At 36.3% G+C, this 27,664-nt stretch overlaps 1 protein-coding gene across 9 annotated transcripts in view; it reads right to left on the minus strand.

Moving 5' to 3' along the window:
- Positions 1-27,664, minus strand: part of SMG7 (SMG7 nonsense mediated mRNA decay factor) — a 96,148-nt gene that overhangs the window by 49,480 nt on the left and 19,004 nt on the right. For 4 of the 9 annotated variants that reach the window (XM_075997030.1, XM_012735931.3, XM_012735937.3 and 1 more), the window contains exon 2: positions 11,300-11,439. The exons of the other annotated variants lie outside the window; for them this stretch is intronic. In XM_075997030.1, coding sequence (XP_075853145.1) covers positions 11,300-11,352 — 53 coding nt within the window. In that variant the 5' untranslated portion in view covers positions 11,353-11,439. The remainder of the gene's footprint in view (positions 1-11,299; positions 11,440-27,664) is intronic. 9 annotated transcript variants of the gene reach the window in all.

Consider the following 27,664-nt stretch of genomic DNA (forward strand, 5'->3'; position numbering starts at 1 on the left):
TTCCAACAATTTTGAAATTTTCCTCTTTATTAGATCCTTCCCTCTCTTCAGCATTTACACCATGTTAAAACCTTCTGCCCATATTCCCCTATAGCTGCTGCCTCTTTTTTCTCTCAAATGCCTCGAGAGTTGCCTATATTCAAGAGATCTAAAACTGAACTCATGACCCATTCCCATCCCCAATCCTTAGTTCTTGTGTTTTTTCACCTTAGCAAATGTATCAGTTTTCCAGTTGTGGGAGGCAAAAAACCTAGAAGTCAATTATTCATCCATGATGTTCTCCCAAACCTCTAATTTCTATCAATTCCAGAAAATGTTATCTACTAAACATATCTTGAATCTGTTGATTTCCCTCTGTTTCCTCTTCAGCCACTCTCATTCAAGTGGTAACGATTCCTTGGCTGGACAATTGCAAAGCCATTAAATTGTTTTCTCCACTTCACTCTTGTTCTATTTCATTCTGTTCTCCCACTGCTATCAGAGAGATATTTTAAAAATGCAATCCTGATCTACCAACTGTCCATTTAAAATATTTTTATAATTCCCCACTACTTAGTGTAAAAACCAAAATCTTTATTGAAGAGTCCGACAAAATTCTAGTCTCTGACCTCTACTTCCACCACTCATCTTCCCTTGATCTCCATCCTGGTCACTGCACTGTACCTCCTTTACACTTTGGGCATTTGTAAAGAGGAGTCTCTTTGTTAGGAACACCTTCTCCTTCAGAAGGTTACTTCCCTCAGGAAGCCCTACTTGAACTCCATCTAGATTAAGGATATTCCTGTTTTATTCTCTCAAAACATGTGTAGTTTTTCTTCACAGTACATATCACAGATTTTAAGAATGCTCCATCATCACAACGCCTTGTCTACAAGCAGTGACTTGTGCCTTGCACACACAGTAGGCACTCAATAAATGTTTTTTAATGAAAAGAAAAGGATAAATCATGTTCACATACTCTATTTAAAAATTTAAATATATAAACTTAAGAGACACCCCCCCCGCCGCCTTTTTTTAAAGAGCCTGGGCTCCCTCTTATGCCCAGGCTGGCCTCAAATTCCTGGCCTCAACCTCCTAAGTAGCTGGGGCTACAGGTGCACACCACCATGCCCAGCGGAGATTTCCATTTTTAAAAATAAACTTTTAGCATGAAAGCTAGAGAATATTAAAGTTCTAAAACTTTAACTGTAAATATTGTTTTAAATAATTTATTAGGTATTTAATGTTGTTAATTTTAGTTTCATTAAAATGTAAAGTGACTTTCACTCTCTTAGCCTTTTAAAAGATATTTATTCTATTTTTTAAAAAAAATTAAGCCTTCAAACAACAGAAGCATAATAAGGTGCTAAGAAGGCAACCACAAACCATATGGAACTATTAAATAAAGGAACAATGCTAAATAGTTAAGTTTAGTCCTAAAATGTAACAGGACATCAAATTCCATTATCCATACAGCCTGGCTTCACTGTTTGCTTTGAGTATTAACTATTGCCATTTAAAGAAAAAAAAAGAAAGTCTTCACAAAGTTGCTGGCTTATGCCCTTAAAATCTGAGATCATACAACTTGATAAAGCATACCACATATCCTATCCTACCAATGTCACAACAACCATCCCTCTGCCCCCCTCAAATCCTACTGGAATACTAATTTATGAACCTTATACTGAGAAAGCCAGGGTTAATTATTCACCTTTACCAGATTCAATGACCTTTCATTCTGTCCCTGAGTTGCAAAGTTACAAAGGACGTATTTTGCTATGTTTCTATACATTAGCTAACACTTTATCCGATTGTATAGAGGATATCCTATACTTAGGATCATGCATCTAACGGTTGTTTTCTCATCCCAAACAAGATGCGTTTTATAAAGATGAATAACATTTCAGTATGTTAACATCCATGTAATGAATACAAACTTCCAGTCAAAGATTATATGGGGTATATAACAGGAACGTTCTAGTCTGCTTCTCTTATGGGCAATTTGTCAGTTGATGAACTATAATTTTTACAGATTCTGGAGCAGGCTTCCATTAATAGACAAAAATCAAAATTTACTCTGTATTTTTAATATGCTATAATCTCCCCGAGAAAATCTATAAAACTAAGAATTCAAACACTAATAGAAATATAAAAATGTATATACTAAAAACTATCTAACATAAATGTTAAAGCATTTTGAAATTCTAGAAGTTTGAATTCCTCAGTATGACAAAGGTAGAGGTGCTTCCTCATCTCTGTGCTGTTCTTTCCTAGGTTTTGAAAGAAGCACAAGTTAATGACTAAACTAACCTTACTAAACTGAATTTACGAAAATATAGCTAAAGGGAAAATATAACCACCCTAAGGAGATAGCTACAATTGTTCTTATTTTATAAATGAAAAAATTAAAGCTCTGAGAAGTAAAATAATTTGCTATACTCACAAAGCAATCAGGTACAATTACATACAAATTTTGTTTTGGCTCTAGAGTCCAGGTTATTTCTATTTCTGTCAAATCTGAATAACAAAATTCTATGGCATAAAAAGCTAACATTGGCTTATCTAGGTTCAGTTTTGTACTCTGTCAATTAAACATTAACATTTAAGCCAAGCAGCATAAATTAAAAGATCTGTTCATAAAGCAAATGTTGTATCTGAAATTTTTATCAAAAAGACCATAAGAAGTTAAGTAACATTATAGCTAATGCAGTGGTCAGCCTAAGAATGAAATTTCCCTTCACCTTGGACCTATTTTTGTAAAGAAAGTTTTATTAAAACACAGTCACACCCATTCATTTACATATTGTCTATGGCTCCTTTCAGCTACAAGGGCAGAGCTGAATAGTTGAGACAACAACCACATGGCCCACCAAGCCTAAAATATTTACTATCTGGCCTTTTTACAGAAAATGTTTGCCATCTCCTGCTCTAAGGCACACTTGATCAAGAGAATGAGAAATAAAATAGTCTGTAAGTTCCCAAACTATGGTTATGAGAAATCAACAATAGTGTCTTCAGAGTAAAGATATTTTTATTAGTTACTATCTTAATCTTGCCACAAAGAGGACTATGTTTAAAAAAAATACACTCATATAATCAGAAACAGTTAATAATTGCAGGCCATGCTGTATTTCTCATAGAACTGTCAAACTCTTTAAAACAAGGTTTGGCTTATATACTATTATCCACTAATTCTTTTTTTTGTGTCCCCAAAACACTCATTCATATAGGTGGGAAAGGTTAAGCCAACAGTTATTACCTCACAAGGAGAGGAATCCCTATCTCTCTACCTCTAAACAATTATTAGCTTTCCTTTTTTTATAGTGTACAATATACAAGAAATCAAATCAATGGACATATGATCATATACAAATGCTTTAATAAAGATTAGCACACATGTCTATAATCAATCCTAGAATTCTGGGAGGCAGAGATAGAAGGACTGCTTGAGCTCAGGAGTTCCAGAGCAGCCTGAACAAGAGCGAAACCCCATCTCTACTAAAAATAGAAAATATTAGCCAGTTGTGGTGGAACACCTTTGGTCCCAGCTAATTGGGAGGCAAGAGAATAGCTTGAGCCCAGGAGTTTGAGGTTTCTATGAGCTGGGCTGACACCAGGGCACTCTAGCCCAGGCGACAGAGTGAAAATCTATCTCAAAAAAAAAAAAGATTAGCACAAAACTCACTATTTCATTGGAAAAAAATGCCATACTTCAACTGTCCTACTAGTTTTGTTAAAGACCATCATGTCAAGGCTGGTCCAATGGTAGTGGATTATCAGAACTTATTAACATTAGTGTCACTAAAGTCGGTATACAACCCCCCACTGCTAAATTTGATTGGCTTTAAAAAAGAAAACAAAATTCTAATAATGAGAACATGGGGGAAAAAAAAGAAAGGAAAAAAGACCATCACATCAAGAGATTAACATTACAATTTATAGCCAATGCTTATATAGAGAGGTAAGAATTTTTAAATGTTTTCTCTTGGTAGATGGTGTGGCAACATGGATTCATTTTTATTCTTACTTTAAGCTGAAGGAACTGATGAAAAGAATGAACCAAGAAAAATCACCATGCCTTCAATCACAAAATAATACTATTATAATTATAAAACATAAAGCTTTCAAAATACTAAGTATATTGTCTTAGTTATTAAATATCAGGTCAATAAATGTGAAATGTCCAATTTCGAATCAATTGTTTATTATATCTGAAACAAGAAGCAGTACAATTAATCAAAGTATGTATCTAAACTATCAACACAGTTTTGCCATATTATTTTTTTATTTATAAAAAAATTTTTAAACCTTATTTTTCTTTTTGTATTTGTTTACTTATAATGCCCATCTAGTCAACAGGTAGAGTTTTGCCATATTAATAGTGGCTTGTTCATGCCAGCCACGAAGGAGCATGGAGAACAAATGGCGACGAAATCATGAAAGGCGTTTTCCACAGCTTGTCAAGAATTGGAAGAATATCCTTGCAAGAAGTAGTCCAAAGCCTGGAAGAAAGTGGTAGTCAGTTTCCACTAGTCAGTGGTAAGTGCTAGTCAGTGCAAAGTTTGGTTAATACAGTGGATAACAGAGTTTTCCAAGTTCAGCTGCTATGGTTGGAGCAGCATTGTTTATGTGACATGTGGTCCAGCGTTGTCTTACAAGAGAATTGGCCTGTCTCTATGAACCAATCTCAGCTGCTTAATCATAAGCACCCTCATCAGTTCGTCCAGTTGGGAGCAGGTTTCATCCGCTGTAATTGACTGACCAGGTTTCATGAAGCTGAAGCAGATAATACTAGAGATGGACCACCAAACTGACACCATTAGCTTTTTGTGATGAATATTTGGTTTTGGACTGTGTTTCGGCACTTTGTCTTTATCCAACCATTGTGCCCAACACCTGCGATTGTCAAAAAGAAGCCATTTTTCTTCACACGTAACAATACAGTATAGAAATTGTTTGACCTTTATGTCGTGACAACAAAGAAAGGCAAGCTTCGAGATAAGTTCTCTTCTAATCACTCATTTAATTCATGCGGAATCCATCTATCCAGCTTCTTTGCCTTGCCGATTTGTTTCCAATGGTCTGATATTGTTGGAATAACATCAAGCCTTGCTGCTAATTCATGCATAGGTTTAGATGGATTCGCTTTACAGCTTTCAGCTCATCATTCTCCACCTTGGTCTCTGGTTGCCCACGTGGCTCATTTTCAAGATTAAAATCACCAGAATGGAACTTCTCAAACCATCAATGTTCTGTGCATTCATTAGCCACATCCTTCCCAAACACTCTGTTGATATTTCAAGCTGCCTGCACTGCAATGGTTCTCTGATAGAACTCATGTTCCAAAATAACATGAATTTTTGACTTATCCATGGTTTTACAAAAATTGCTCTAAAAAAATTTTGAAAGATAATCACAAGCCAAGGGCCGGGCGCAGTGGCTCACGCCTGTAATCCTAGCTTTCTGGGAGGCCGAGGCGGTGGATCGTTTGAGCTCAGGAGATCGAAACCAACCTGAGCAAGAACGAGACCCCGTGTCTACTATAAATATAAAGAAATTAATTTGGTCAACTAATATATATAGAAAAAATTAGCTGGGCATGGTAGCACATGCCTGTAGTCCCAGCTACTTGGGAGGCTGAGGCAGCAGGATTGTTGGAGCCCAGGAGATTAAGGTTGCTGTGAGCTAGGCTGACGCCACAGCACTCACTCTAGCCTGGGCAACAAAGTGAGACTCCGTCTCAAAAATAAAATAAAATAAAATAAAATAAAATAAAATAAAATAAAATAAAATAAAAAAACCACAAGCCAAAATGTGCATTTGAAAGACTGAGGAGGTACCTTCACAACAAACATAAAATAAAAACTGTCAAAGTGAAATGTCAGAGATAGCAAATGTCAAACTTAGTACTTAAGGAAATCGGACACTTCATACTTAATAACCTAATAAGAGAAATTAAGCATTTCTATCAGCGATAAAAAAAAAAAAGTCATTAAAAGGCTGAATAAAATCTGGAACATTCAGTGACAGTTAAGTATGTTGAAAGCTAACGATCTGAAAAAATACTCTTGGAATAATCAAGATCTATAAATACATTTAATGCATTCTAAGTACTAGGTACTATAATAGCTAACACTATATATACCAATTACTACTTCCATTGTTTTAGGTGCTTTATATAAAGTAATCATTTAATTCACATTATGTACTATTATTGTCCTCACTCTATGGCTGAAGAAACCTAAGGAGACAGAAGTTAAGGAGCATGCTCAAGGTCACAGAGTTAGTAAGTAGAAGTAGCATTTGAACTCCAGAGTCTAGCTCCTAACCATTATATCACAGTTACTCGTTTACACAACTGTGTAAGAAAAAAAAAAATCTGGACTATTTGATAGTAATAGGCCATAGAAGTAAGGTTATCTATACTTAACCATTTTATGATAATTTTTTTATAATGTCACTAGAGAAAAAAAAACTAAAATTTAGGTTATCTTCTTTAACAAATATCTTGATTATACATAGCACTTATATAAAAAATGCCAGGTAACAAATACAGGACAATCTCTCTTAAGAATTAATTAATCTCTAAGATTAATAGTATAGAAATATGATATTTCCAAATCAGGGTCACATAATGGGAGATTCTTTCTACCCGAACTTCCAACTCCCTTTCTCTATGAGCAGAATTCTGGAATACAAGTCAACATGCACTAAACTTATAGCTGTTATGGGAAAAGAGGCCAGAATATTTTTTTTGGAAATTTAAGCAAAAGCCATGATAGGTTTCATTTCAAGTTAATCTGTTTACATGTTTCCATAGAGTTCTAAGCAGTATTAGGGATAATAACAGTATTCATCAATTACAATCATAAGCATAATAACCCTATGACCATAATTATTTATGCTAAATAACTGGCTAGATACCCTAAGGTGAGTGTGCACTTCTCCACACACTCACACAAACATACGCAATCTATAGCTCTCTAACACATCACCAACTCACATGGGACTAATCAGAGAAAAATAAGTCATATTGCTTTAATGTTGAATTTCATTCAGAGAATCTAGAGAAGATGGTGCTCCTAAAGGAGTTTTCTCAGTGTGTGTCAATAAAAATACTAACTTTCTTTCTATGGCACTTTATGGCTTATCACACATTTTCAAATCTCCTGATACTCCAATGTTCCTATAACATTCCATAACATTCACTCAGCGATCTATATTCTTTGAAAATATGCACCTAGTTTCATTTAAGGGCCAATTCTGGTCTGAAATTTTCAAAGGATGAGAAAGAGTTATTCTTCCAGGTAAGAGAAATAGCACAACAATAAAGCAAAGTTAATCCAGCGAGAGAGGCAGACTGGAGTATAAAATGCAAGGTAGTAAGCTACAGATGATGAAACTGGAGAATCAAGGTAGACAGCATATTGTGAGAGGCCTTGTATGACAGTCAAGGAATTCAGATTCTGTCCTTTAAATAATAGGAAACCAGTGCTGAATTTAAAACAAGAGCACAAGCACTGTTAAATATGAATTTTTAAAAAGATTACTATAGATATGTGTAAAGATGACCTTTAAAAGGTCAAAGACTGGAAGTGAGGAAGTGATAACTCAGATGGAAAACCCAGATTCAAGAAATGTCTGAAAGTTACTTCAGCAGAAGGGGAGATAAAGCAGAGGAAAGAGTCTAAAATCATTCCCAGATTGTCAGCTGGGACCACTGAGTATATGAGAAGGTGAAGGTGTGTATACAGATATTCAGAGATGGGGATCAAGTACAGCGCACAGGGGAGACATCAAGATTAGGGACACAACACTGGAGTGACCAGCACACTGATGGCAGTTAAAACAATGAGAGTAGTTGAGTGCAACTGCCCACAGAGGCAGAGGAGTAGAGCTATCTCTCTATATTCATTTTTTTTAAAGGGCAGATAAAAGAAAGACAGCCCATGAAGAACACCAATGAGAAACTGGCAAACAGTATGAGAGCAAGAGAAGAGTATGGAAAATAAGAGAATATAAAGGAAGAGCAGTCAACAATATCATAGGCAGCAGCAAAGTACTGTAAGATAAATAAAGAATGGAAAGCATTTTGGATTTGGTGAAATAAAAGGGTCAATGATACCCTTCTCTGAGTGCCAAAGAGATGATGTCAGATTTCAGAGAGTTGAGGAACAAATGAGAGAAAGAAGTTTAAGTCAACTTTTAAGACACTGGGCTGTGAAAAGAAAGATAAAGGGACTGTGAGGAAAGAGAAGTTTCCTTCCTTCCTTCCTTTTTTTTTTTGTTTTTGTTTTTGAGGGGAGACACTTGAATATGTTTGGAATGAAAAAAACCTAGGAGAAAGGACATTGGAAGATATAGGAAAGTGAGAATAAACTGATAGAGCATGGTTCTAGAAGAGATGGAAGGAAATAAAAAAATATTTCTAAGATAAGAATCAGGATTGGATTTAAAAAGGAGACAGGATGAAACTGGAGGGACATAATATTAGAAATGTTTTAGAATTTGGTCGTACTGGGGAGTAGAGAGATATCAAAAGAATTCAGAGCTACACTGCCTCAATTTCAGAGATAAAGAGATCAGATCAGTGTCTGAAAAGGGGAGATACACTGAGGAGAATGATAAATACGTGAGATAATTACAAAATGAACAGGAGAGGAAGGCCCGACTAAAAAAATGAAGAAAAGAACATAGAAAAGTGGGTAAAAGGCTGGACACTGTGGCTCACGCCTATAATCCTAGCACTCTGGGAGGCTGAGATGGGAGGATTGCTTGAGGTCAGGAGTTTGAGGCCAATCTAAGCAAAAGCGAGACCTCGTCTCTACTAAAAATAATCAACCAGGCATGGTGGTGCATGCCTATAGTCCCAGTTACACAAGAGGCTGAGGCAGGAGAATCGCTTGAGCCCAGGAGTTTGAGGATGCTGCGAGTTAGCCTAATGCCATGGCACTCTAACCCAGGTGACAGAGCAAGACTTCATCTCAAAAAGAAAAAAAAAAGAAAAAAAGTGCTAAAAGCCATATGGATTAGACAAAATCAAGATATCAAGAGATAAAGGAGCAGAGGACCAAACTGATAATTCAAAGGAAATACTACTAGTAAATACAAATTAAAACAGGTAAATTTTTCACTTTAAATAATCAAAATAAGACTCATACTACCTCTAATGATGGCAGATACTACTTTTAAAGAACTCTGGGTAAGGTGGAATCTCTTCCACCTATCTTTCTACCTATCTGTACAAAGACATGTACAGATAAATATAATAAGGCTGAATATAAGAATAGAGGTACATGCTTAGAGTATAACTAGAGAAAGGGAAGAACCATTGGGAGTGGTTGAGAAGACAGTGTTCAGGGCTGTATACTTAACACCTAGAATAATGCCTGGCCCATGGCAGTTGTTCTCTAAAAATTTGTTGACTGCATCCTAAAGTTTTATGTAATGGAAAATGATTCAGAACAAAAAGACTTAAGTCTGAATCTGGGCTTTCCTACATATTACCATGCTACCTTGAAGCTTCTTTTCAAGAAGTCTGTTTCTTCATCTGTAAAACAAGGATACAAACTACCTTTCAGGCCGGACATAGTGGCGCATGCCTGTAATCCCAACAGTCTGGGAGGTCGAGGTGGGTGGATCATTTGAGCTCAGGAGTTCAAGACCAGCCTGAGCAAGAGTGAGAGCTTGTCTCTACTAAAAAAATAGAAAGAAATTAGCTGGACAACTTAAAATATATAGAGAAAAAATTAGCTGGGTCTGGTGGCACATGCCTGTTATCCCAGCTACTCGGGAGGCTGAGCCAGTAGAATTGCTTAAGCCCAGGAGTTTGAGGTTGCTGTGAGCTAGGCTGATGCCACGGCACTATAGCCCGGACAACAGAGTGAGACTCGGTCTCAAAAAAAAAAGCATACACACAAAACAAACTACATTTCAGAGTTGCTATGAGAGAGAAATAAGACAACAAGTAAGTTACATAAAAGAACCTAGTCAATCACTCAAAGAAGGACGGCTAATCTGGCTATGACAAATACTTCCACCAAATTAATTTTGGTAATCTGGTTACTGACTGGCTAGTCAGGTGTCCCCTTCTCCCCTATTGCTTCATGGAATCCTTTCTGAAGCAGCACAAAAAAGATATTTCAAGGTAGAGGTCAAAACCCTAGGTCCTCTACCACCATAATAGATAAAAGAAAGAAAAACTGTTTAGATGGCATAAAGACTACATTCTAAGTATAAATGAAAAATAAAATTAGAGGCAGATATATAAAACTTACAAAAGATTTAAGTCAGGATTTTTTTTTGCTTCTCTCCAAACATTAGCTCTGATTACATTTTATTATTTAACAAATACATTTTAAAAATTGGACCTGATACAACACATCAAGCAAACTATAAAATACAGAAATGTCATGCTAATTGCTAATAGACTCTATTAAACCACTGGTTAAGAATTAACTAGTAGCCGAATATTACAGTTTAATCACTTATTATTTGCCAAGTCCTGTTTACATGCTTTCATATATTATTAAATCTTCAATTCTCACAATAATTCTACCAGGTAAATAATAATATTATCCTCATTTTGCTGATGAGGAAACAGAGGCATAAACTAGTTAAATAACTTGCCCAAGGTCACACAACTAGGAAGTGGTAGAGCTTGGGTTTTGCCCTGCAATCTAGTTCCAGAGCCAGTGAAGCAGGACTTCTGAAATGGCCTGGTTATAGATGCCACTATCACAGTATCATCTTGTAGGAACAACCAACACCTCTCAAGCTGGTGCACCAAGAGTTACTAACTCACCACACATATAAGAGGGCTTACTACCATACTCTTACTTCTCTAGGCACTTGGGAAGCTTGATTGAATCTGTGCTGATATACAGAAGCCAGAACTGATGCTCTCTGCACTAAAGTGAATTACACCATATGTTTTAAAAAGTGGGGACGATTTTCATTCCAGACAATAATCTACAAGATGGACCACATGTCCCTATACTTATCATAAATACTTAGAGACCTCTTACATAAACATGATTTTTAAATTCACGTAATTTTTTTTAAAACTTCCCTCTTCCACAAGATATAAATGCTCATGACATAGTAAACATAATGCCAAAGTTCTCATAAAGCTAGATAAGTAAAAAACAAAATTAAAAAAAAAAAAACGTTTGCATGCTCCTCCCCCATCTTAGCCAAAATGATATGCTTCAGAAAAGTCTCTAATTCTTCTATTAATGTTTACAGAATATGAAAACTTTAACACACATCTCTAAAAGGATTAAAAACATGTAGAAATCCCTTGTAATTTTTATCCTACCTAATATTACTTGATTTCAGATGCTCCTCTGATTTCAAGTTTCCGGTCCTCATCTGGGACTTTATATGAAACGTTTTCTCCCACAATGACTATCTGCAAGAACATCCAATTTCTCATAAGGTAGAATGGTTTAAGACATTCTGGATAGAGGAGAGGAGGAAAATATGAGTTAACCCACAATAACAGAGAACCCCCATGAAGAAAATCATTTTCTCTTTAATTGAAATAATGTAATGTGAAAGGCAAAGGAAAATATCAAAGCCTTTTTCCTTTTTGTATTGTTTCTAAGAACACGCATTTTAAAATTCTGTTTCATAGATTTCTAACAGATTCTAGTTTCAGACCAAAACATTATCCTCATCTCCCTCACTGTCTGGAAGCTGATCTATAGGACAAATAGACACCAGTTACTCAGCAGGGTTCTTGCAGGACCAGAGTAAGAAAATGTCCTTTGGAAGACAAAAACAGATGGACTCCTTACCAAATGAGAAACACATAAAGCAATTCAACCACAATTATAGGCGATATGAATAATGCTTCTATTCTAAGATCAGCAGAAAATGTCAGGTTTTTGATCTTCATTTCATTCACTAAACAAATATTTGGTCATTTTAATGTACTAGATAGATATAGTGTTAAGGATTGAGTATACAATGATTCTTAAAAAAACAAACAAATCAGATATGGTCCCTGCCACAGATTTAAACCCTGATGTAGAGACAGACTAATAAGGAAGGAAGAGGCAATGGTTACAAGCAGGGGCTCGGGAGTAAGCCTGTCTGGATCCCAATGGTATGCCAGGGAGTAAGTCAAGCCACAGAAAAACACAGCACAATTTCTTGGGGACTTCAATTTACCTGAAAGATTTGGACAACGTAAGTTATTGTTATTGGCTGCTGATCACTGCTTACATTTATAATTATTATGTAACATATGCTATGCTAAATGTTCTATATTCATGATCTCATAGAATGGTAGTATAATAGAGTGTTTTGTATTCACACTGCCCAGGTTCAAACCAAGCTCTGCCACTTACTAGCTGTGTAATCTTAAGTGAACCACGTCTCTAGTTTTTGAAGACGGAGATAATAAAAATACCTACCTCATTGAGGTATTTTGAAGATTAATGAAATAAAAGAAGACACTTAGACTATTCCTTGGTAAGTAAGCCCTCAAAAAATGCCATTACTGTCATTGTCATTATCACAATTTATAGTTATTATTACTCCTCACAACAATTCTAAAATGTAAACGCTATTATCTTCATTCTATAAATTAGGAAACTGAAACTCAAAAAACAATAATCAATTCTAAATAGAACACAAAGTTTTTCATAATTCTTAACAATAAAATATATCTTAAGAGAAATTTCAAATATGCAGCAGATCTATGTTGACTTGCTGCCAAACTTCCAAAGTATGTATTCAATCTCCTGTGACTTAAACTCTAGTGGGAAAGAATGAGAAAATAATTTATGATAAAACCCAAGTTCCTTAGTATAGCATATATAAGGTACCACAGCTTTCCACTTCACACTTTATGATACAATAAATCTAGATTACTTTTAGTTCCTTATTATTTTGCCTGGGTCTTTCTTTCAACCTAGAATGCCCTCCCACATCCCTCCTGTCTGGTTAACCCCTTCTTGCATTTTTTTTTTTTTTTTTTTTGAGACAGAGTCTTGCTCTGTTGCCCAGGCTGGAGTGCCATGGCATCAGCCTGGCTCATAGCAACCTCAAATTCCTGGGCTCAAGCAATCCTCCTGCCTCAGCCTCCTGAGTAGCTGAGATTACAGGCATGTGCCACCATGCCCAGCTAATTTTTTTTTTTATTTTTAGTAGAGAAAGGGTCTCACTATTGCTTAGGCTGGTCTTGAACCCCTGACCTCAAGTTATCCTCCTGCCTTGGCCTCCCAGAGGGCTAGGATTACAGGCATGAGCCACTGTGCCCAGCCCCACTTCTCATATTTTAAAACTCAGTAACTGCTATTAGAGAGCCTTAGCTAGGCCAAGGATTCCTGGTGTATCACGGCACTACAGTAAAGTTATCTGCTTACACATTTCCTCCACTACACACTGTCCTGTTCAAGCAGGAATATCCAGTGCCTAACATAGTGCCTGCCATACTACAAGTTGCTCAAATATAATTTTGGACTAAACAGTCTCTCAATAATAGAACAAGACCCTAAAAATTCAGGAGTCTGATAATACTTTTAAAAGTCTTCCAGGAAAACAACCTGAAAGGTTTTTTATCTGAGAATCAGGAATAACATACTTTCTTTCAACTTCAAAGAATCTATCATTTTATACAATTAGAGAGAAATATAGGATCATTTATTTCACTCACTCAAATTCAGATTTTGTTTTAATCACAGTGGCATCTATATAGTATAGACAAAACTCTAAATGTTTCTATAGAAGTACAAAATCTGAAACTTGAAACAGAACGCAAGTTCAACAAACCAAATGAATTAAACAAGAAATTAAGATTAAGCCATAAACAACCAGCTATTTCCTCTCATGTGAATTTTTACATTGGACAAAGTATGCCAAAACAACTGTTTTCAGTCCCATTGGACCCAATGCTTTTTAAATATTTTTTATATTTTTAGCTGGCCAATTAATTTCTTTCTATTTTTAGTAGAGACAGGGTCTCCCTCTAGCTCAGGCTGGTCTCCAACTCCTGACCTTGAGCGATCCTCCCACCTCAGCCTCCCAGAGTGCTAGGATTACAGGTGTGAGCCACCACGCCTGGCCCTCAATGCTGTTTTTAAAAATAATTCATTCTTTGCAACAACCCTGTACCTTCCTGAAACAAAATACAAAGATAATATAAACTATTTAACATATTAAAAAAATAAATACTTCCCAGGTAATATAGAAGATAAAAAGAAAGCAATTTTTAATAAAATTACTATCTTAATATATAAATGGTCAGATAAAACTATTTTAGAAGACATACTGAAGTAATCAGAAGTTTGTACATATGGTTAAGAGAAGGTTAAAAGAATTCCAAACAAGGTGGAAATGAAAGCAAAAATATAAGTAGATACTAGAATTAAAACTAGTGTTAATGTAAGTAACAGCAGACCAGATTTATTTGGAAATGGTAAGAATAAGAAAAAAATAACTTTGACACAGGGACAACATGACAAGACAAAGTACAAGGAGGTGATGTAAAGAAAGCAAAGATGTCTAAAGAATGAGAAGATAAGCCACAAAATGGGAGAAAAATATTTATAAAAGATACATTTGATAAAGGACTGTCATCCAAAATACACAAAGAACTCTTAAAACTCAACAGTAAAAAAACAAATAACTTGATTAAAAAAATGAGTCAAAGACCTTAACAGACATGTCACCAAATATACAGATGGCAAATAAGCACATGAAAAGATGCCCCTAACATAAAAGATAGACTTCATCAGGGAAAGACAAGTTAAAATAAGTGATATACCATGATACTATTAGAATGGCCAAAATCCAGAACACTGACAAAACCAAAAGCTATGAGGATGTGAAACATCAGGAACCCTCACTGTCAGTGGGAATGCAAAATGGTACAGCCACTTTACTTTGAAAGACAGTTGGGCAGTTTCTCACAAAGCTAAACATATTCTTATCATATGATCCTTATGACTCCTATGTATTTACTCAATTGAGCTGAAAACTTATGTTTACACAAAGCCAGCACATGAATGTTATATCAGCTTTATTTAAAGTCACTAAAAACGGGAAGCAACTAAGATGTCCTTCAATATGTGAATGGATAAATAATCTGTGGTACACCCAGGCAATGGATTATTATTCAGCACTAAAAAGAAATGAGCTACCAACCCATGAAAAGACAAGGAGGAACCCTAAATGAATATTACTACATGAAAGAAGTCAATCTGAAATGACTACATACTAAATGATTCCAATCATATGACATTCTAGAAAAGAAAGAACTATGGAGACAGTATAAAGATCAGTGGTTGCCAAGACTGGAGGAGAGGAAAGGGAATGAAGAGGTGGAGGTGAGAGGATTTTCAGGGCAGTGAAAAATACTCTGGATGATACCATAATGGTGGATCATCACACATTGGTCCAAACACACAATGCACAACACCAAGAGTGAAACTTAATGTAAACTATGGGCTTTGGGTGATTATGATATGTCAGTAAGTTCACCAATTGTGACAAATCACTCTGGTGGGGGATGTTGATAATGGGGGAGGCTATGTATATGTGAGGACAAGGGGTATATGGGAAATCTCTATATTTTCCTCTCAATTCTGCTGTGAACCTAAAACTGTGCTTTAAAAAAGTCTAAAAAAGAAAGAGATAGAGAAAGAAAGAAGAAAGGAAGGAAAAAGGAAACAAAGTTGTGACTATATCCTTTGACAGGTGATAGGGAATAAAAATTAGTTTGGAAAAAGAAACAAGTGCTTTATATAATGTTAAAAAAATAAATAAATTTAGACTAGGGAGAAACAAAGTTCAACTTCCAAACTTGAAGTAGGTAGGTAATACGGGAGAGGGACATGCTGATTAACTCAAACAGCTAGCAACAATATTTAAGATACTGTCTGATCTAACTAAAGGATTCTATAAATTATTACGGTACAAGTAGAATATTCTCTACTTCCAGGTGGTCTCTTTTTAATTTAAAAGTAAAAGATATTCAAAAGTCAAAGCTGATATTCCCACCAAAGAAACATTATTTAGCCCATACTTTCATAACAATTTTATTAGACAGTTCTTTTTCTTGATTATTTTCCTATCTGAGTAAAGAAATTGGGGCTGAGGCTGGGCACGGTGGCTCACACTGTAATCCTAGCACTCTGGGAGGCCCAGGCAGAAGGATCACTCAAGGTCAGGAGTTCGAAACCAGCCTGAGCAAGAGTGAGACCTCTGTCTCTACTAAAAATAGAAAGAAATTAACTGGCCAACTAAAAATATATAGAAAAAATTAGCCAGGCATGGTGGCGCATGTCTGTAGTCCCAGCTACTCTGGAGGCTGAGGCAGGAGGATTGCTTGAGCCCAGGAGTTTGAGGTAGCTGTGAGCTAGACTGACACGCATTCTAGCTGGGGTAACAGAGTCAGACTCTGTCTCAAAAAAAAAAAAAAAGAAAGAAAGAAATGGGGGCTGTATTATAATCAAATAATTTAACAAATTAAACCTGATACAGATCATATAGAGTCTATGACAGCTTATTTTATTAATGGTCCCCAGTGAATCACACACCTCTTGGCACCTGCACGCTTGTGAACTCCCTTCACATACTAACCTTGGGTGTAGCTGTGTGACTGACTTCAGCAAATGTGATGCGGAGACTTGATAAGTGCTTGTGCATTTAGGCTTGCCCTTTTGTAACACCATCAGCACATTATGGATATGAGGATGAGAAACCAGTTGGAAAGATAGACCCAGTTTTCCCTGCCATCACAGCCATTCCAGCTGAGGGCCCCTACATTTGAGTGAAGCCATCTTAGACCAGTTAGGGTCAGGCTCAAGTTGACCAAGATAGTCTAAGATGGGAAATCTTTGAACAAAATCTTTGGAGATTTTGAGCAAAGATGGAACATGATGTAACTTAGATTATAACAGGTTCCACCTGGCTGTTGTGTTAAGCATTGATTCCCTTACCAGTAGGCAACAGTGGAGATGGTAAGATGTGATCAGACTCTGATTAACAGCATTTGTCAGCAGACTGCACATAGAGTAAAAAGAATCAAAGATGATTCCAGGGTTTACAGCCTAAGAAGCAGAAACAGTGAATTTGCCATGTACTAACATGGGGAAGACAACAAAACTAAGTTTAGGGGGAAGATTCCACTTTGGTACAACAATGCTTGGCATGTTATAGTATTTGCTATTATTTTTTATAACGATAAGTCTGAGATGATTACAGTAGTCTCCCTCCCATTATCCAAGGTTTTGCTTTCCAAGGTTTTGCTTTCTGCAGTTTCATTTACATGTGGTCAACCTCAGTCTGAAAATATTAAATGGAAAATTCCAGAAATAAACAATTGTAAGTTTTAAATTGCAAGTTGTTCTGAGTAGCATGATGAAATCTCACGCCGTCCCACTCTGTCCTGCTCAGAATGTGAATCATCTCTTTATTCAGCTTGTCCATGCTGTCTATGCTACCTACCCATTACTCACTTAGTACCAATCCTGGTTATCAGATCAACTGTTGCTGTATAGCAGTGCTTGCCTTCAAGTAACCTTTATTTTACTTAATAATGACCTCAAAATGCAAGAGCAGTGATGCTGGCATATTGTTATAATTGTCTATTTTTTTATAGTTGTTAATCTCTTACTGTTCCTAATTTATAAACTAAACTTTATCATAGGTATGTACATATAGGGTATATAGCCTCCACTGGAAGTCTCAGAACATATTCCCCTGAGGATAAGGGAGAAACTACTATACTAGCCATCCAAGACAATGTAATTAATTGGCAGTTTGCCAAAGAGTTTGGGGTTTACAGGAAAGACTGGCAGTGTAGATATCCATCTGGAAGTCATCAGCATATAGATATTAGTTAAAGCCCATGAGATAGGATGATATTACCAAAGGAATGACTGTGGAAGTACAGAAGTCTAAGAAATTACAATATTTAGAGACTAGACATAGACCGGAGGTAAATTTGTTAAACATGGTGTCCAAGAAGCCAAATAAAGAGCTTCAAGAAAAGAGGGCAGGGCCGGGCGCGGTGGCTCACACCTATAATCCTAGCACTCTGGGAGGCCAAGGCGGGCGGATTGCTCCAGGTCGGGAATTTGAAACCAGCCTGAGCAAGAGCAAGACCTGTCTCTACTATAAATAGAAAGAAATTAATTGGCCAATTAATATACATAGAAAAAATTAGCCCGGCATGGTGGTGCATGCCTGTAGTCCCAGCTACTCGGGAGGCTAAAGTAGAAGGATCACTTGAGCCCAAGAGTTTGAGGTTGCTGTGAGATAGTCTGAGGCCACAGCACTCTCTAACCTGGGCAACAAAGTCAGAGTTTGTCTCCAAAAAAAAAAAAAACCCAGCAATTAAAAGAAAAAAAAGTAAATATATATAAACAGCAGGAAAGACAACTAATAATTATTGCAGGCCTACAAAATGACAAGTACATAAACCATTTTGGTTCTAATTTTCATAGCAACCTGAATAACAATTTTCCCAGTTTTATAAATACACAACAACTGAGAGATGGCTTAAAACCAAAGAGATAATAAGTGTTAGGACAGGGATTCAAATCCAGGTACAGCATCAGAATTCTGTAGCCTAACAAACTTTTTCCGCTCGTTATTTCATGATGCATGACAAACCTCAATTTTCAACATATCACACATTCAAAGCTAATGTGTGAATATCTTATTGCTTATGATTTATTCAGAGTTTACCTTTTTAACAACATAAGATCCACCCACATCCCCTTTCCCTTAAACTTGAAGAACTCTTCTCCAGGAAATCCTCCTGGTTTCAGATTCTAACATAAGTTCTTTCCCAGCAGGTCTCTCTCTAGTTGTTTTTCCCACTTTCTCTTCCTCACATAAAGCAAAACAAAAATCCTAATTTTAGAAATTTTTAATTAACAAGGCAAATCAAATAACACAGGTTTATATTTTTCTCACATGAAGCATACTAGAGAAATAAACACACAGAGACTTCAATAATAATTGTAGAGTGTTCCTTGAAGTGACTCTTAATCATCAATACAAGTAATTTTCACCATGGCTTAGGGCCAACACTTGATCACAGAAAAAGTTCCTTACTACTACACGATGATTAAAAAAGGGGGGATGGGGGAAGACAAATCTTCAAGCTATACAACTTTCTTAGGTAGAATCTAAGATATAAAGTAAGATCAAATGCTATATACCCTCTCATGCTCCTCAAAAGCAAAGATATAGGCTATCTTCTTTGTGATTCCAATATCACTCAAAATCCAAATTTTCAGTTCTTCTCTGCTAAATAAGAAAAAAAGTATACCCTCTGAAGTTACTAAAGGTGCAGTAGACAACATTTACAACTCTGTATCATACCAATCAGATCAAATTACCAGTTCACTTGGGCAACTAACCCCAACAAGTAAAGAGTTTATATCAAATCTGATTTATGTCAATTATAAAAAATTACAGTTGAAGAAATAATGACCAAATATTTTCCAAATCTCACAAAACTTATAAAGCCACAGATCTAAGAAGCTCAACAAACTGCAAGCTTTAAACACAAAAGGTATCTTCCATTTCCCACTTTAAAAAAAAAAAAAGAAAATCATACAAAGGCATTTTAATGAAATGGTTAAAAAATTATAAACAAAAAATCTTAAAAGCAGGCAGAGAAAAAAATATATTGTATAAGGTGGAATACACGCCTGTAATCCTAGCACTTTAGGAGGCTGGAGTGGGAGGATCGCCTGAAGCCACAAGTTCACCAGTCTGAGACCTCCTTTCTACATAAAAATAGAAAAATTAGCCATGGGGTCACAGTAGGGGGCAGCAGTGAGGGTTCCCCAGCTATTTGGGAGGCTGAGGCAGGAGGATATCTTGAGCCCATAAATTTTGAGATTGCAGTGAGTTATGATGATGCCACTGTACTCTAGCCTGGGTAATGGAGCTCGTCCCTGTCTCAAAAAAAAGAAAAAGAAAAAAAAAAAAGATTCTTATCAGAAAAAAAAGGCAAGCCAGAAGATAATAGAATAACATCTTTAAAATACTGGGGATGGGGTGACCCAAATTGTCAATCTTTAATTTTATATCCAGCAAAATTATTCTTTAAAACTGAAAGTAAAATAAAGGCATTTTCAGAAACATAAGAGCTGAGGAAATTTGATGCCTACAGATCAATACCATGAGGAATGCTAAAAAGGAAGTTCTTCAGATTGGGAAAAAATGACACCAGATGAAAAACTTGAATTAAACAAAGAGATAAAGAGTGACAAATGCTAAACATGAGTAAACATAACTTTTTCATCCTTGTTTTCAAATTTATTTAAAAGTTAATTAACTTTCAAGCAAAGAGATAAAACAAAAATAGAAACAGAGAAATAGATAAATCTGCAATTATTTGGGGATTTCAAAATTCCTCTCTCAGTTACTAAAAGAAAAGTAGGCAGATAACTAGTAAGGTTAGACCAAAACTATCAGCCAAACAGATCTAACTGGCATTTACAGAACACTTTTATCTAACAAAGAATACATATTCTTTGAAATGCACATGGAATATTCACCAAAAGAGACCATAAGTTGGACCACAAGTTTCCAAAAATTTGAGAGAATTAAAACAACAGAACTACAAATATAGAAAAATAGCTGGAATTAGTTGTCTAAGTTGAAGAATAAAGTTGAACAATTCTCCAAATATCTGGAAATGAAACAAATATTTCTAAATAATTACAGGTCAAAGAATGCACAAGAAAAATTAGAAAATATTTTGAACTGAATGAAAAATGGAAACGTACATGATGTGTAATATGCACTAAAAGCAGTACTAAGAGAGTTATTAACTTTTTTGAGACTTACTCCCAAGCTACAGTGCAGGGGCGTGATCATAGCTTAATGCGACCTGAAACTCCTGGGCTCAAGCAATCCTCCTGCCTCAGCCTCACAAGTAGCTGGAACTACAGGTGTGCACCACAATGTCCAGCTAGTTTTTTTATAGTATATTTTGTAGAGATGGGGTCTCGCTATGTTGTCCAGGCTATAGTTTTAAATGCTTATATTATAACAGAAAAAATGGCCAGGCGAGGTGGTGCATGTCTGTAATCCCAGCACTTCAGTAGGCAGAGGGTGGAGGAGTGCTTGAGCCCAGGAGTTGGAGATCAGCCTGGTCAACATAGTGAGATCCCATCTCTACCAAAAAAAAAAAAAATTAGCTGGGTGTGGTGGTGTGCACCTGTAGTCCCAGCTACTAGGAAGGCTAAGGCAGGAGGAACACTTGAGCCCCAGGAGCTGAAGTTTGCAATGAGCCGTGATGGCACCATTGCACTCCACTATGGGTGACAGAGCAAGACCCTATATCCAAAAAAAAAAAAAAAAGAAGAAAAAGAAAAAGAAAAATCTAAAAGCATCTAAGCAAAAAAAGCATATAAAAAAAATCTAAGCGTCTACCTTAAGAAACTATAAAAAAGAAGAGAACATTAAACTCAAATAAAGTAGAAATAAGGAAATAATGAAGAGCAGAAAACAAAGACACAGAAAATAAGTGAAAGCCAAAAGCTGATTTTTTTTGAAAAAGCTATATTCTCTGCAAGCTGATAGTTATAAAAATTGATACCAATACAGGCTGTTTTTGGCAGAAAACTGGTGGGCTGATTTAAAATTTATCTGTAAATGTAACAACCTAGAAAAGCCAAAACAAGTCTCAAAAAGAGAAAAATTAGAGATCTTACACTACTTGATTTCAAAATTTAAAGAGCTGTGGTAATCAAGACAGTACAGTGTTGGTGTAAGGACAGACACACAGATCAATGGGACAGAATAGAGGTCAGAATAGACTCATCTATTTATGTGTTTATGTACATATGTATTCATGTGTGTTTGTGTATCTAGTCAATTGATTTGACACTGGCACCAAGATAATTTAAAGGGGAAAAATGATTTTTTCAACAAAATTGTACTGAAACTGGCTAAAGATTTTAAAACTAGAAAAAAAATTAACTCCAAACAATATACCACAACATTTACAAAAATTAATCCAAAAGGAATCACAGACTTAATCTATAAGATTTTTGGAAAAAAACTAAGGAACAAATTTTAATTGCCCACTATGGTTTGAATATTTGTGCCCCTCCAAAATGCATGTTGAAACTTAATTCCAAATACAACAGTATTAAGAAGTGGGACCTCTGCCCTCATGGATGAGATTAGTGCCTTACAAAAGGGTTGGGAAAAAACTAGGTGCCCTTTTTGCCCTTTTGTCTATTCTGACATATAAGGACACAGCATTTGTCTCCTCCAGAAGAGGTAGCAACAAAGCCCCATCTTGGAAGCAGAGACCCAGCCCCTACTAGACACCAAATGTGCTGGCACCTTAATCTTGAACTTCCCAGTCTCTGGAACAGAAATAAATTTCTGTTGCTTATAAATTACCCAGTCTCAGGTATTTTTATTATAGCAGCACAAACAAACTAAGACACCACCATTCTAGGATAGGTAAGAATTCTTATCTAAGATTCAATAAAAGAAAACTAATAAACTGGATTCACCAATATTTAAAACTTCTGCTCTTCAAAAGATAATTAAGAAACTAAAAAGGGAAGCCAGAGACTGGGAGATATATAAAAATATATATTAATACATATATGTATGCACCTGTGTGTATGTGTTTGTATATATTTTGAATGTAAATCCTTCATATGTATAAAGGATTTACATCCTATGTATATATACACAAACCAAGAGAAATGAAAACATATGTACACAAAAAGATATACAGAATGTTCCTAGCTTTATTCAAAATAGCAAAAAATTAGAAACAACTCAAAGGTTCCTCAAAAGGTGAACAGATAATCAAATTGTGGTATAGTCATGCAATGGAATACTACTCAGCAGTAAACACAGAAGAATTACTGATGTATGCAACAATGTGGATTCATCTCTTGGCATATTTTATGCCAAGCAAAAGAATAAAAACACTAAAGTTCTGGGACAAGCAATGTAATAGACAGTGATAAAAATCACAGTAATGACTGCCTAAGGGTTAAGTAAAATCAGAACTGACTGCAAAGGGAGCTTAGAGAACTTTTTAGGGATTTAGAAATGTCCTATGTACTGATTAGGGTGGTAGTTACAGGGGCATGTGTTTGTCAAAATTCTTAACTATATTTACATTTAAATAAATATATTTTATTTACAGAGATATAACTTGATTAAAAACAGTATATGCTTAATCAAATTAAAACGCATTATCTGTATATACACAAAGTACACATTCTATATTCATAAAAAAGACTGGAGGGTGTTAACAGTGGTGGTGGCAATTTAATGTTACTAAATTTTTTTATCTCGCCCTTCTAATTTTATTCAATGCACATATACATTTGTAACAATAAAATGCTGTAAAACCAGTCTCCTATAAGCCAATTTTTATTATTTTATACTTAGAATGCTTCCTGTATAGAAAACTTTCACAGATAGGACTAAAATAATTTCTACAAAATAAATGCCCTTTTACATTGTCTGTTAGCTCAAAACATAAAATGTTCTCCAGTCCCTCCAATTTAAGAAAGCTTCCCTAATCCTGCTCTTCCCATCAAGCATTTCATCCTTTTCCTTGCCTCTAAACTTTAGGAAAAGACAATATAGAGCTACTATGTTCACTTTCTTATCACCTAGTCATCTCTAAACTTGCAATTGGGATCCTTATCATTGTAGCAAATGACCTTTCCTGACCAATCTAAAAGCTCTTTCAGTTCTCATACTTCCTTAACTCTTAGTAGTATTCAATAATATCAATGTTTTTCTCAAACGATGGCCCTGATCACCCAGATTGCTGAACCTCATCCCTGGAGTTTCCGACTCAACAGGTCAGAGATGGGGCTCAAAAATCTGTGTTTCTAAAAAGTTTCCAGGTGATGCTGACGTTGCTGGTCTGGGGACTGCACTTTGCAAAACTATTACATTAGAGCAACTGCTTCATTAAAACTTCCACTCACTTAGCTTTTCCTGGTCCCTCCCACCTTTTTCATAGGTCATTTCTTGTTTCTTCCTCCTCATTCCACCTAAACATGAGTAACAAAGTCACTGAGAATGGAAGTTGATGTTTTTATTATCATCTGGTACCTGTTCCCTAAGGAGCTGGCCCTGATACCGTTACATTTCTATAATTCCTTCCCAGCTTGTATATGTGAGTCTCACCATTATTACAAACAACTACAAAGTCAATTATTTCCAACCCAGCTCATGCTACGGTCCCATTCCAATTGCCTATTTGGATAGGCATAGATATTCATAGATATTCACAGATACCAGCATAGATATTCATTAAATAATCCCTTCAACACACTTCAACACTTTTATTCACTATTTCCCTTAAAAGTGGCACTATTACCCCATGGCCAACTTCAATATCATTAGTGACTCTCCCTCTCCCTCACTCTTCATATCTAACCAGTTGTTAAAATCCCATTGATGAGGCTGGGCACAGTGGCTCACGCCTGTAATCCCAGCACTCTGGGAGGCCAAGGCAGGAGGATCGCTCAAGGTCAGGAGTTTGAAACCAGCCTGAGCAAGAGCAAGACCCTGTCTCTACTATAAATAGAAAGAAATTCACTGGCCAACTAGTATATTTAGAAAAAATTAGCCGGGCATGGTGGCACATGCCTGTAGTCCCAGCTACTCTGGAGGCTGAGGCAGGAGGATTGCTTGAGCCCAGGAGTTTGAGGTTGCCGTGAGCTAGACTGATGCCATGGCACTCAAGCCTGGGCAACAGAGTGAGACTGTCTCAAAAAAAAGAATAATAATAAAAAAATCCCACTGATTATACCCTTGTAATATCTCTCATTGATGATACTCAGTTTCCTGATTCAGACTGTCACTGTTTCTTACATGGATTTTAGCAGTTTCCCCAGTCTCCATGACTTCACTTGTACAGAGTTCCCAAATTTATCGTTCTAAACAATTCTAAACACATAAATTTCCAGCCCCAAAACAGATAAACCCTGAACAAAGTAGCCTGAAACTCAATATACCCAAATTTATCTTCCAATCCTGTCTCATTCTGCCACCCTTCATGACCTATGCTCCAGGAACTTCTGACTCTTGTATCTATTATTATATAATTGTAATCATTGTATTTGCCAGAATATCCTTCTTCAGCTCTCAACAAAATTCTTCCTATTTTTAAGGGATGAAATATCTCCTTCATAAAATCTCAGACCTTTCTGTGAACCCTGCAGTCTTGAAGTTCTTATGAAACAAACTACATCCTAATACATTATGTTTTTCTATTAATTTCTGAAAATGTAACTTGTACTATAACCCCCAAACTGCCTGGAGAACGGCTTTATTACAGTCTTCCCTATATAAATGTGTTGAATGAATGTAGTTAATTATGATATTACATGTGTATTTAAAAAGTATATATTAAATTATAGCCTCAAGGTAATAAATGTGGTTTTACCAAAAAACTAAAAAAAAATTTTACACTTAGTAAAATTCCTTTTATGGAAAGTCCTTATGGTTTATACCACTACTGGCCAATAGGAAGAAATATCATACAGGTCACATATGTAATTTTAAGTTTTCTAGTAGTCACAGTAAAAAGTAAAAAGAGGCCTGGCATGGTGGCTTATGCCTGTAATTCTTGGCACTTTGGGAGGCCAAGGCAGGAAGATCACTTGAGGCCAGGCCAGGAGTTCAAGACCAGCCTGGTCAACTTAGTGAGAAATTCTGTTTCTACCAAAACCAAAACAAAACAAAACATTTTTTAAAAATTATTTGGGCATGGTGGCGTGTCCCAGCTACTTGGGAGGCTAAGCCAAGAGGATCATTTGAGCCCAGGAGTTTGAAGTTGCAGTGAGCTATGATCACACCACTACACTCTAGCCTAGGTGACAGAGGAAGACCTTGTCACTTTATCTCAAAAGACCCACTAAGGGCCGGGCGCGGTGGCTCAAGCCTGTAATCCTAGCACTCTGGGAGGCCGAGGCGGGCGGATTGCTCGAGGTCAGGAGTTTGAAACCAGCCTGAGCAAGAGCAAGACCCCCGTCTCTACTATAAATAGAAAGAAATTAATTGGCCAACTAATATATATATATATAATTAGCCGGGCGTGGTGGCGCATGCCTGTAGTCCCAGCTACTCGGGAGGCTGAGGCAGAAGGATTGCTTGAGCCCAGGAGTTTGAGGTTGCTGTGAGCTAGGCTGACGCCATGGCACTCACTCTAGCCTGTGCAACAAAGCGAGACTCTGTCTCAAAAAAAAAAAAAAAAAAAAGACCCACTAAGAAATAGTGAAATTAATTTTACTAATATATTTTATTCAATCTAACATATTCAAAATATTAAGCATTTCAACATGTAGTTACAATATAAAAATTATTAAACATTTTAAATTCATTTTTTCATACTAAATTGTCAAAATCTAGTGTGTATTTTACAATTACAGCACCTCTCATTCAGAAGCTCAGTTTCCATTGGAAATACCTGATCTATATTTAGATTTCATAAAATTTACTGTTGAAAAGCTAGATTTTCATACCCAAACTGTTCCAAACATACTTTAAAAGTTTTCTAATAACTCAATCAACTATAAATTTTTAAAATTTAAATTAAGTAAAATTTAAAAATCAATTCCTCAGGGCTTAATAGCCACAGGTAGCTAGTAGCTACTAGGACAGTGCAGGTTTAACCATTCATGAGAAGTTTACTTATTGTACCAATATGAGAGAGAAAAAATTACATGAAGACTTTTAACTCCTAAAACCACAACAATTTGGGGGGCAGGGAGGCAGACCTCCAGAGCAACCATCTTGTTTACTCATATAAACAGTTATAGAATATAGAATTTACCACTGATTCCTTCAATGAGGGCCTACTATATCTTAGACACTATTCTAGGATTGTAGGCCCCGGGATACAGCAGTAAAGAAAGTACAGAAGAAGGTTCTTATTTTTTTGAGACAGAGTCTCACTTTGTCGCCCAGGCTAGAGTGAGTGCCATGGCATCAGCCTAGCTCACAGCAACCTCAATCTCCTGGGCTCAAGCGATCCTACTGCCTCAGCCTCCCAAGTAGCTGGGACTACAGGCATGTGCCGCCATGCCCAGCTAATTTTTTCTATATATATTAGTTGGCCAATTAATTTGTTTCTATTTATAGTAGAGACGGGTCTCGCTCTTGCTCAGCCTGGTTTCGACCTTCTGACCTTGAGCGATCCGCCCCTCTCGGCCTCCCAGAGAGCTAGGATTACAGGTGTGAGCCACCTCACCCGGCCTCAGAAGAAGGTTCTTACTCTCATAGAATTTATATTCTTGATCAGCGGTTGTGGGGGGCAGATAATTAATAAATTAAAATAAAATCATCTAATGGGGTCATAGCCTGAAACTGACTGGGGTTGAGGCTGGTGAAGAATCTCTGGGAAAAGCCAGATCCATCCTTAGAAGAGTAAAAAAAAAAATTTGCTGGGTGTGGTGGTGTGCCCTGGCCCAAGTTGTAGGACCTAGCAGTTAAATCTACAACAACCAAAGTACCCTGTAACCAGCTCTCAGGGAAACTACCCTTGGCCCTTCCGAAGATTATTCCATTTGCCCCCCCTTGCCCTGCCCAAGTAGAAAAATTCCACAAGAACCTGAGAATGCAGACCAGCTAGCAGAGCAGCTAGCTTTTTCAGTATCTTATCACTTAACATACTACTTAGCACCCTAGGTATCTTATATTGCAT

Source organism: Microcebus murinus, chromosome 23 (assembly GCF_040939455.1).
Source record: "Microcebus murinus isolate Inina chromosome 23, M.murinus_Inina_mat1.0, whole genome shotgun sequence".
Lineage (NCBI taxonomy): Eukaryota > Metazoa > Chordata > Mammalia > Primates > Cheirogaleidae > Microcebus > Microcebus murinus.